The sequence below is a fragment of the Geotrypetes seraphini genome, chromosome 1 (genome assembly GCF_902459505.1).
Source record: "Geotrypetes seraphini chromosome 1, aGeoSer1.1, whole genome shotgun sequence".
Classification (NCBI taxonomy): domain Eukaryota; kingdom Metazoa; phylum Chordata; class Amphibia; order Gymnophiona; family Dermophiidae; genus Geotrypetes; species Geotrypetes seraphini.
Window position 1 is genome coordinate 203035278 of NC_047084.1, and position 12666 is coordinate 203047943.

At 42.7% G+C, this 12666-nt stretch overlaps 1 protein-coding gene across 9 annotated transcripts in view; it reads left to right on the forward strand.

The window, feature by feature from the left end:
* The window catches only part of MTUS1 (microtubule associated scaffold protein 1), a 346310-nt gene that overhangs the window by 231795 nt on the left and 101849 nt on the right, over nucleotides 1-12666 (forward strand). For all 9 annotated transcript variants that reach the window (XM_033944129.1, XM_033944141.1, XM_033944126.1 and 6 more), the window contains one exon: nucleotides 10741-10949. In XM_033944129.1, the coding sequence (XP_033800020.1) occupies nucleotides 10741-10949 (209 nt within the window). The remainder of the gene's footprint in view (nucleotides 1-10740; nucleotides 10950-12666) is intronic.

Here is a 12666-nt window from a genome sequence, read left to right on the forward strand (position 1 = left end):
CTAGGGAAACAGGATTTGTAGAAGCTGTGAGGGACTGCTTTATGGAGCAACTGATCAGGGAACCGACGCGGGGGAGTGCTACTCTTGACCTCATCCTGAACGGATTAGGAGGGCCTGCAAGAGGGGTAGAAGTGGGAGGACCACTAGGCAACAGTGACCACAATGCGATCAGATTCACTTTAGAAAGGGGGACACCCATAGTAAGGAGGACCGCAACAACTGCGCTCAACTTCAAGAAGGGGAACTATGTTGCTATGAGGGAAATGGTGGGGAGGAAGCTCAGAAACATCTTTAGGATGGAGACTGTGGAAAGCGCCTGGACCCTATTCAGGGACACCCTGCAGGAAGCACAAAAAAAGTACGTCCCCAGTTTCAGGAAAGGCTGCAAGAACAAGCGGTCAAAGGACCCGATTTGGATCTCAGCAGAAGTAAAGAGGGCAATAAACGACAAAAAAGTATCCTTCCGGAGATGGAAAAAGGATCCAACGGAGGAAAACCACCAGGCGCACAGGAAATGCCAAAAAGAATGCCATCGAGAGGTTAGAAAAGCAAAAGGGAAATACGAAGAGGGGCTGGCCAGAGAGGCGAAAAACTTCAAGGCATTCTTCAGTTACGTAAAGGGGAAACGACCAGCGAGAGAGGAGGTGGGGCCGTTGGACGATGGGGATAGGAGGGGAGTGATTAAGGAGGATAAAGAGGTAGCTGAGAGGTTGAACATGTTCTTCTCATCGGTTTTCACGAGAGAAGACACATCTAATATACCGGACTCAGAGGAGCTCATGAGTGGGGAACAGGCTGAGAAATTAGAGCACATAGAGGTAAGTACAGAGGATGTCCTCAAACAGATAGACAGGTTAAAATGCGGCAAATCACCGGGTCCGGACGGGATCCACCCGAGGGTTCTGAAGGAGCTAAAACAAGAAATAGCGGGCACAATCCAGCATGTTTGTAACCTATCCTTGAAAACTGGAGAGGTACCAGAGGACTGGAAATTGGCGAATGTCACACCTATCTTCAAAAAGGGATCGAGGGGTGACCCCGGGAACTACAGGCCGGTGAGCCTGACTTCAATTATAGGGAAGATGGTGGAAGCTATGATCAAGGACAGCATATGCGAGCACATTGAGAGAAATGGCCTACTGAGAACAAGCCAGCACGGATTCTGTAAGGGTAGGTCATGCTTAACGAACCTTCTGTACTTCTTTGAGGGAATAAGCAGTCGGGTGGAAAATGGGGAACCCATCGACATCATTTACCTCGATTTTCAAAAGGCTTTCGACAAGGTGCCACATGAAAGGCTGCTTAGGAAGCTGTGGAACCACGGGGTGGGAGGGGATGTGCACCGATGGATAGAGCACTGGTTGTCGGGTAGACTGCAGAGGGTCGGAGTGAAGGGCCAATATTCTGACTGGCGGGGAGTCACGAGCGGTGTGCCGCAGGGATCGGTGCTGGGGCCGTTACTCTTCAACATATTTATCAATGACCTGGAAAAGGAAGCAAAGTGCGAGGTTATAAAATTTGCAGACGATACCAAACTGTGCGGCAGAGTTAGCTCCAGGGAGGAGTGTGAGGACCTGCAAAGGGACCTAGACAAGCTGGAAGACTGGGCGAACAAATGGCAAATGCGCTTTAACGTGGAAAAATGCAAGGTCATGCATATAGGGAAAAAAAAACCCGTTGTTCAACTACAAATTGGGGGGGGCATTGTTGGGAGAAAGCAGTCTTGAGAGAGACTTGGGAGTGCTGGTGGATGCATCACTGAAGCCATCTGCACAGTGCGCAGCGGCCTCAAAAAAAGCCAACAGGATGCTGGGCATCATAAAAAGGGGCATAACAACCAGGACGAGGGAAGTCATCTTGCCACTGTATCGAGCGATGGTGCGGCCGCATCTGGAATATTGCGTTCAATATTGGTCGCCGTACCTCAAGAAGGACATGGCGGTACTCGAGAGAGTCCAAAGGAGAGCAACGAAACTGGTAAGAGGGCTGGAACACTGCCCATATGCCGAGAGGTTGGATAGGCTGGGGCTCTTCTCTCTGGAAAAAAGGAGGCTCAGGGGTGATATGATAGAGACCTTCAAGATCATGAGGGGCATAGAGAGGGTGGATAGGGACAGATTCTTCAGGCTGAAGGGGACAACAGGTACGAGGGGGCATTCAGAGAAACTGAAGGGAGATAGGTTCAAAACGAATGCAAGGAAGTTTTTTTTCACCCAAAGGGTCGTGGACACTTGGAATGCGCTACCGGAGGACGTGATTGGGCAGAGTACGGTACAAGGATTCAAACAGAGACTGGACGGATTCCTGAGGGATAAAGGGATCGTGGGATACTGAGAAAGCTAACCAGAAAATAAGTATAGAAACCCGACCAGGTCGTGCATGTGCAAGACCGGAGGGCTAGGACTTTGATGGGAAGATAGGACTCAATAGGAAACCAAGGTGGCATGGGGGCCCCTTCTGGTGATTTGGACAGGTCGTGACCTGTTCGGGCCGCCGCGGGAGCGGACTGCTGGGCAGGATGGACCTATGGTCTGACCCGGCGGAGGCACTGCTTATGTTCTTATGTTCTTAACTCATCTTCAATTTGTGACTTCCTATTGACCACAAGCTTTTAATTTTTATGAGAAATGGACAGTGCTACTCTCCATTTTCCCTCAGTTCAATCTGACCATAGCCCTTCTCAATATCAGAGCTGCTAGGATAAGGTAAAGGGCTTTTTCTTTTTCTTTTTATAAGGGAGATTTTCAGTTCATGGTATTTCATGCTTCCACAACCTCCTTTTAATGAAATACCCTATTTACCCCAGTGGCTGCAAGGCTGAAAGAAAATAGGCGATACTAGCAGCTACCTAAAACTTACCCAGCTGAATTAGTAACACTGTCTAGGGTTGTCCAGAAAAACCTAAAGTTGGAAAAACTGTGCAAATTAAGGTAAAAGAAATAGCAAAAGCATGGGCAGAAGAAAAAATGGCTCAAGATGTAAAGTAAAGTTAGTTTTTCAAGTATGTTGGGAAAAGGAAGAAGACAAAAGGGAATTGTAAGACTGAAAGAGGTAAAGGACTATCTTTTTGAAGTGATGAAGCAAAAGTAGATATGCTAGACATACTTTTTGTTCTTCATTTACAGAAGAAACTTCCAGAGAAGGGCCACAGTTAGTTGACAAAGGTATAGGTGGAAATGGAGTAGACAACTACAACGGTTGCTGATGTCTTTATATGAAAAACTTGGAAATAGAGTAGATGAAACCTAGGGCCTAATGAGAAACCTCATCATACTGAGGAGCTCGAGAGGTTATGGTGGGTCCTATTAAGGATGATTTTGATAGATCTTTGATGATGGGAGAGACCCCACAGGATTTGAGAAGGAAGATGCGATTCTTCTTCGTGGAAATGGAAGAGGCGGAAAACAAGTCTGTTAAGTCTTTCCTTTAGCTGTGTCTCCATTACTTTTCCAACCTCCGAAGTTAGGATAGTCAACTTTCAAGAATCCAATGTGTTACAAAATCCAAGGTACCATGGTTTAAAGGAGAATTCATATAAATCTGTTTTATTTGAATAAGTAGCAGGACACGTGCTGGATACAGTCTACTTGGATTTCAGCAGTCTGACAGATTCCTTCATAGGAGGCTCATAAATAAATTGAGCAGCTTGAAGCTTTCAACTAAAGTAGTGAACTGGATTAGAACTGGTCAAAAGAGTGGGGGGAAAAAAATGAATGGTGGAGTTCCTGTGATCCATTATGGGGCTGATTCTGTTCAAAGTCTTTGATATTGCAGAAGGGTTAGAATGAAAATATTGCTTATTTTGTAGATGATGGGAAGATTTGCAATGGAGTAGACACTTAGAGGTAGTGGAAAATGAGAAGTGATCTGCAAAATTAAGTAAAGGCTAGCAGAAAATGGCATTTGGAATATAGCAATCTTAAGGGGCTATATGCAATAGGGAAAAGAGGCCATGTGCATGGACTACAAGAAAGACCTTGGGGTGACAGTATTTGTGAATTTCAAGAAGTAAAATAATGACAAGGAGTGGCTAAAGCCAGAAATATGCAAGCTGCATGGAGAACCAAAACTATAATTCCAATATGTATTTTTGTGCACCAGAACAATATGTAAAGAGAGGAGAGAAGGGACTCTACAAATTTGTAAGCCACAAATGCAGCCCTAGCTAAGACTGGCACTTAAGATCCTTAGTCAGTATAATCATGATCTCCCCCACCCCCTGTACTTGTCAAGTGCTAAACCTGTATATAAATGAAACAGCATTTAAATAATCCACATTTTCAAAGAAATTTATCCACTCAGTTTGAAATCCATAGCTATGTAAATTAACTGTAATAACATACTTATCTATAATGTAGGCCCTGAACCTATAGTTTAAATTTGAAAGTTATTGCTGAAACAAGTGGTAAAAGTAACCAATATAGCTGGGTTTAAAAAAGGTTTAGACAGATTAATGGAGGAAAAGTCCATAAACTATTAAGATAGTCTTGGGGAAAGCCATTGCTTATAATTGAAAGTTTAGTATGAAATCTTGCAACTTTCTGGGACTCTTCCAAGAACTTTGAACCTAGTCTGGCCACTGTTAGACAAAGGGTGCTGGGCTAGATGGACCCTTGGATCTGACTTAGTAGGCAACTCTTATGTTCTTATTGCGGTGGGTGGGTGTGTATATGAGGGCTGGAAGTTTGAGAGTACAGGGTGGGGGTTGGGAGAGAATATTCTTTCTATGCCAGCAGAAGAAGCTACTAATGCTAAAAGTGAAATCATTACTTCCAACAGTCTGTAAATCCAAGTGCTTAAGTGACCTCCACCATGGTGTGACTTTCTTTAAAACATCAGGAAACATATTTCTTGAATGGTACCTCTTAGCTCTGAAGATTATTGTAAATTGACATTACAGATGGATGATTCCTGGATACCTATGTCATAGCTAATCCCCCTATAATCTGTTAAGAATTCTGTTGCACACTTCATATTCTGCCAGTATCGTTATGCTCACATCAAGTTGTTTCACCTGCTCCCTGTCCGATTCCACATACAGTTCAAGCTCCTCTAATTGATCTATATGTGTATTCACTCTGCTGTTCCTCAGTATCTCCTTTCTTATATCTCCCTATACTCTGCCCCAGGAACTCCGTTCATCAGGTAAGTCTCTTGTCTGTACCATTTTCTTCTACTGCCAACTCCTGACTCTGTCCCTTCTACTTTACTGTGCCATATGCCTGGAACCAAACTGCCTGACTCGATACATTAGAATCTGTCTCTAGCAGTGTTCAAATCCATGCTGAAGGCCCACTTCTTTGAAGCTGCGTTTAAGTCCTAACCCAACCCACTTAAGCACCCATATCTGTTTGTCTTCCCTCTGTAGTAGTCTCCTACCCTATTCACCTCATCATTCCTTTGTAATTCCATACCTGATTGTCATAATTAGATTGTAAGCTCTTTCAAGCAGGGACTGTCTCGAATGTTTAATGTACAGTGCTGCATGCATGTGGTAGCACTATAGCAGGGGTAGGGAACTCTGGTCCTTGAGAGCCATATTCCAGTCGGGTTTTCAGGATTTCCCCAATGAATATGCATTGAAAGCAGTGTGTGCAAATAGATCTCATGCATATTCATTGGGGAAATCCTGAAAACCCGACTGGAATAAGGCTCTCGAGGACCGGAGTTCCCTACCCCTGCATTATAGGAACAGTAAAAAGTAGTAGTATGAAGTTCTACTTTAAGCTGATATCAGGATTGTCTCCAGTTTACCTTTTTCCTCATTTTGTATTGCATAGACCAGTGGTTCCCAACCCTGTCCTGGAGGACCACCAGGCCAGTCGGGTTTTCAGGATAGCCCTAATGAATATACATGAGAGAGATCTGCATATAATGGAGGTGACAGGCATGCAAATCTGCCTCATGCATATTCATTAGGGCTATCCCAAAAACCCGACTGGCCTGGTGGTCCTCCAGGACAGGGTTGGGGACCACTGGCATAGACCATCAAGAGAAACTAGAAACTTCTTATTTGATTATCCAAAAATTAATGGGTGTAGATAAGACCTTCTTAGATAGGACCCTAGTATTTTAAGCTGGTAGGCAACAATCTTGGTTAGGTAAATATATTCAGCAAGCTATGTTAACCTATTGCAGTTTTCGGAAATTAATTAAGACCACTTTGTTTGGTAAGTTTATTACTTAGTGAGTTTTATTACTGAAATTCTATTTTACAAATATTTGCATTTTTTACTGTATTATTGTATTTCGCTGATTGTCCAGCTCTTTTTAGTGTAAACCGCCTAGAACTTTTGGTTATGGCGATATAAAAGAATAAAGTTATTAAGGAAAGGAGATCTAGTTTAAACAGAGGGTTCAAGCTAGTTAGAGAGTGACACTTTTTGAAGGGTAGAAGTTTGAACATAAGAATAAATTTGGGGGAGGTGCTGGCCTGGGACAGAGAAAAGCCACACCTTATGAATGGCATTCTATTAAAAAAAAAAAAAATTGTTCCCCCAGGATAACAATTTGCACGCTCTTCAATTTCTTGACACTTATGCAATTTCAACACTAGCGTTTCCTTGGTAAAGATGATATTTTTGTTTGCTTGCTGATGTATCGTGACAGTGTAGTCCACATTTGACTGTGCTCTTTCTTTGATTGCTGCCTGACTTATCTCTCGTGACAGTCTCTTCTGGCATGTCTGTGCTGATGTTCCTCAGATCAGGTTTGTGTTAAAAAAAATTTCCATGTTAAAATTACACATCTGATAGTTCCAAATCAGTCTGGCTGTATTATTTGAAATTCAAGAAGCTAGCTGTTGTCCGAAAGGGGCATTTAAACTTCCCCTGTCTTGAAAATCCATAGGAATAGATCACAGCAGGAGTATTTACAGGTCTAATGGATAATCTATTTTGAAGAACTGGAAGATGTAACTAAACCTTACTACAGAATCTAAGAAAACACATCTTAACCTTTTCCTATCGTGTGTCCCGAATGACGGGACATTCCAAAAATTACATAGACAGTGGATAAACAGTCTGTATGGGACTAATAAAGAGCCAGGAACACAAAATATTTGAATTTACAGACTTATGACTTATTTACATTATGTTTACAATAGCCGTAAATGATAACGGTGAATAATACAAAACTTTGCTAAACTAATTACGATTGGAACCAGTGTAATGTAAAATTTTATTATGATAGGAAAAGGTTGAGGTCATTATACTGAAGAACCTGAGAGAGAGAAAACAACAAAGGAAGGAGGTACATGTGTATTAGCACCATATTGTGGGGTGTACTTTAAAGAATATGATTGATGGATTTAATGCACATTGAAGTATGAACATAATGGCCCTGATTCTACAAAGTGCGTCCCGATTTTAGGCAGCTGTAGGCGTCCTACAGCTGTCTAATCAGCCAATCGGGATGCACGTTTTTTAAAAAAATGCTCCCCAGGCAGGCCGCCTATATTGAAGGCACCTCCGGGAGCCTAGGGAGGCCCGCAAGATGCCTAAGCTCGCCTAAGGGCCTTAGGCGGGCCTTAGGCGAACCTAGGCGGCCCTACGCGTCTCCCTAGTAGAGGAAGAGACGCTTACAATGCAGGCCAACAAAATGCTGGTCTACATTGTAAGTAGACGCGACCGCTATACTTATTGCGGCAAGGGATCTCTCTGCCGCTATAAGTATAGCGGGCTGCGGCCGCCTGTCCGATCGCTGGCAGGAGGGTGCCCAAACCCTCCTGCCAGAAGATGCCCCCCCCGACACTACCGATCACTGGCAGGAGGGTGCCCAATCCCTCCTGCCCGAAGACGCACCCTCCCCCCCGCGCTAACAGCCCCCAAACCTCCACCCCACCAAACTAACCTTTTCTTTTGGCCAGACGGGTCTTGCCTGTCCAGCCGGCAGGCCCACTTCGTCGAAATGAGGCAGGCCCGCCCCTTCCCGGCCCATCCCGCCGAAGCCTAAGGCCTGATTGGCCCAGGCTCTAGAAGCCTGGACCAATCAGGCCTTAGGCATAGCGGGTCCGCCCATCCCCACTAAGTTTAAGGCCTGATTGGCCCAGGCGCCTAGAGCCTGGGCCAATCAGGCCTTAGATTAAGTGGGGATGGGCAGATCCGCTATGCCTAAGGCCTGATTGGTCCAGGCTTCTAGAGCCTGGGCCAATCAGGCCTTAGGCTTCGGCGGGAAGGGGCGGACCTGCCTAATTTCAACGAGGCGGGCCTACCTGCCGGACGGGCAAGACCCGTCTGGCCAAAAGAAAAAGTTAGTTTGGTGGGGTAGAGGTTTGGGGGCTGTTAGCGCGGGGGGGGGAGGGTGCGTCTTCGGGCAGGAGGGATTGGGCACCCTCCTGCCAGCGATCGATATTGTCAGGGGGGGGCATCTTCTGGCAGGATGGTTTGGGCACCCTCCTGCCAGTGATCGGTAGTGCCGGGGGGGGGCATCTTCTGGCAGGAGGGTTTGGACACCCTCCTGCCAGATCGGTAGTGTCGGGGTGGGAGGGAGATCGGTAGTGTCGGGGGGGGGGGGGCGATCGGTTGTGTCGGGGGGGAGCATCTTTCGGCATGAGGTTTTGGGCACCCTCCTACCTGCAATCGGACAGGGGGCCGAGGCCCGCTATACTTATGACGGCAGAGAGATCCCTTGCCGCGATAAGTGTAGCGGGCCGTGTCTAATCTAACCCGATTCTCTAACCAGCGTCTGTAACATGGACGCCGGTTACAGAATCGGGGTTTAGTGTAGGCCCGATTCTGAATAGGACACCTCTCCCGGGCGTCCTATACAGAATCAGGGCCAATGTGTATGGAATCTCTTTATACTTATTCTAATGCATGTTTAAAAAATGCTAATTGAAATGATTATCAGAAACCAACCACAAATACATTCCCAAAAATATTTTGCCTGTGAACTAGAAGATACTCAGGTACAAGTAACATAAATAAATGTTTAACATATCCCTGATTTGTGAGGTAACTAAATCTTCTCTATTACTGACATACGCGATGCTAAGTTAAAATCTTTTGCTGTTCTTTCCAGTGCTAGTTTTTCTATTTGTTCTACTAAGTGAAAAGATAAATCTTGTAACAGGTATTCCCTCAATTTCCCCCTCCCCATGCTTGCTTTGAGAGAGAGGTTCTGAAGATCCACAAGCAGATGTCCGGCTGATCTGATCTTGTTCCTTTTATAAGTATCGAATATTTCCCATAAAGCATAACCAGCTGGTACATCCTTATTTGAAGAAATTTTATAATGGTCTTACTCTGGTAGAATCTACCTCTTCCAAAACATTTCTGATGGGGGAACAGAGGGGGGAGAGCTATCGAAACATTTCCAAATGAAAGGAATTCAATAGTAAGAATAGAAATATTCAGTAAGGACAAATTTCACAGTGATTTACTCAAGTAAAAAAATCTTTATTCGTAATACGTTCTCTGGAAATTGCCCTTCAATGTGGCCAAAAGTCTGTGCATTTTTCTAAAATTAGCTACATTAAGAGGCTTTCCCCAGGAGTATGTTTAGGTTGGTGGAGAAAAATATCTACCTAGTTAGCATTCAAGTTTTCTAGCTGGAAATTGGCACAAAATCCACAGATAGAAAATACATCCAGCTATATCTTAATATGGGCAGTGTGAAAGTTCCCCCACTCCCTTCAAGTAGCAAGTTGGGTCACTGTATTTGTCAAAATGGCTTTAAATACTAGCCCTGAATGGGAGAATTGGCAAATGTCTGAATAAGGATCCCTCTTGCCGAACAGCATTAAAAAATGCCAGTCTTTCTCATGCATTGAAGCCACTTTTAATGTGGCAATAAAATGGCCCCATTTTTCATAATAACCATACTTGTAATTCCCCAATAGTGCATGAGCTCTCTGAGAAACTCCCTAGCCCACTACTTCTGTTTGTCTGCTTGATTAGATTGTCATAGAATTCCTATGAGCATCGGAGTATTTAGTTCCCCAGACCATAGAAACCTCTACCACAGTTTAGTAAAAGAGGACCTTAATGATAAGATCTTTGGCTTTATAAAAAGTTCAAATGTGATAGGCATGCTTAGAAAGTCTGGTAAACATAAACATTGGCAGAGTGAGAGAATGTATAATTCATGAAACTTAAATTCGGTGACCATCTAGGTGACAAATGTGTAAATCAGCCTATGGAAGCTAAGCAAATGAGGGAGAGTGACCTTTTAAGCCAATGTAGTTGATTAAGTCCCCCCTCTGGGTATAAAAATCTGAATTTTAAAATATATGCGTTTTGTAGGCAAGTGGTCTACATACAGAATAATGGTGGAGGGGGAATCTTAATTGAATATAGCTTCCATGCTGCTGGTGTGATCTCTGGCTGCTGGAAAGTCTTGGAACTCATTTTACTTAGGGATTATTGTTATGATTTTGAATGCAGGTATGCTGATTGGCTAAGCCAGGGGTAGGCAATTCCGGTCCTCGAGAGCCGGAGCCAGGTCAGGTTTTCAGGATATCCACAATAAATATGCATGAGATAGATTTGCATCTCAAGGAGGCAGTGCATGCAAAGCCATCTCTTACATATTCATTGTGGATATCCTGAAAACCTAACCTGCCTCCGGCTCTTGAGGACCAGAATTGCCTACCCCTGGGCTAAGAGAAATTTGAAGAACTGCTTTATAAGGGCAAACTATACTTTGACTCAGTGATTGATATGATTGTGTTTAACAGCATTTCCCCAGTGCCTGACTAGGTAATATAGTTGAAATGAAAATTGATCTCTTTCTATTCAGTTGAAAAGAACAAGCAGAAGACAAATCAGAGAAGTCCATGCACCCAAGCGCATACCCTTCCTGATGAGACACAAGCTCATGAGCTAGCAGAGAGCAGAACAAAATGTGAGAAACAATGTGGAATCATTCGGCAACTGAAGCAGTTCCTTGCAAATAGTAACCGGAAGTTTGAGGCTTTAGCTGTGGTAGTCCAGAACTTGCTATCACAGGTAAGAATAAGTAATCACAGCTTTAAGTGTCGAGTGCTATAATTTTAATAGAATGTATTTTCAGCATTTTAGAACTTTGGAGCAATGTGCTTTTCTCACAAGCTGGGTGGATCATTTAATGAGAGCTGGAAATTGCTCAGATATGTCCTAAAGATGGATGTTCTAGCATTACCTCTCCTTCCCCTTGGGGTCTTTATGCCTAGCATAGGAACATTGCATATTATATAACGCTCTCTGGTGAAACAGTAATCCTGTTTTGCAGTAGACTTAAGTACCATCGTATATATCACTGGTCAACAATCATTTTGCTGCTGGAGTTCTGTCACCTGTACCTTAAGAAGGGCCACATGCTGACTCTAAATCTGAAAACAGTTTTCGTCTATCACATCCTGTTTTTAAGTTGTCAATTTGTGTTTATATCATTTTTGTCAATAACGCTACCATGAAGTGTCAGTATTTTACTGTTTCTGTAAACAGAATATCACAGCTCATCGATCACATATACCAGTAATTTAAAGTTTATACTAAAAACTGATTGTGCTGCTTTTTCTACCTGTGAATTTTTATATTTTGTATTTGTCTAAGATTATTATTATAATTATAATATCAGACAAAAACAAACAATATAAAAATTATAATATCTTAGACAAAACCAAATATAAAAATTCACAGGTAGAAAAAGCAGCACAATCAGTTTTTAGTATAAACTTTCACACTGACACGTCACGGTAGAGTTATTGACCCAATCTTGCTGATGTCAGTGATGAGCATGGAGAAAGATTTCATCAAGATATCAAGGTGATGAAAAGCAGATGTCAGGGAAAGTTCAATCCCAGTATGATGGGAGACTATTGTTGGTTCTTGCAAAGTGTCTCAAACATTTCTGAATATGCTTTTGTGTGACATCACTTTTGTGTGAGTTAAGAGAGGCGCAAATATATGCTGTAACGTGTCTCTTTATTGTCCTTGTTTCTTTTTAGAGTAAACTCCTTAACACAAGTTTCATGGCACACAGTTCATACTTGCAATATTGTGCCAATATGGCAAACTCTCTAAAAAAAAAAAAAAATCAGTAACGTGTATCTCAGAAACTTGACATGCTAGCTGAATTTCAATTACAGATCTGAAATCAGCGTCATTAAATTAACTAAGAACACTTCTTATGTTCTTAGTAGCAAAAAAAAACTTTTTTTGTTGACCAGTGATTCATTCACTCTATGTGATTATGCTCTCATGTGAAAGTAGTTATGAAAACCTTTAACCATCTCAAATCACATTTCAAATGTTCTCAATTTTGCTACTGCATTCATAGTTTTGTTTAAATTTGCATTTCAAACAAGGAGTACTTGATACAGAAAAGCTCTTAGAAATATTCAAGGAAGACACAAAGGTCCAAGACCAGTAGAATTTAAGAAATATATAGTGCTACATAGTCAACAAATTGAGGGTAATCAAGGAACAAAAAAAACTTTGAATCTAGAGGGCAATTTTAAGAAACAGGAAAACTTCCTTTAGGGAGTCAACTAACATCATCTGCTATCAGTACAGCTTGCTCCAACTTGTTCAGGGTCAAAAAAAGAATAGATCACGCAACATTTACAAGGAAAATGCAGTAAAAATTTACCAACCAGCTTTAATCCCTGCTGTTTCTTAAGAAGAAATCTTTTCCTATGTTCTTGCGTGATTTTGATTTTTTTTTATGGGAGCAATGTTACTG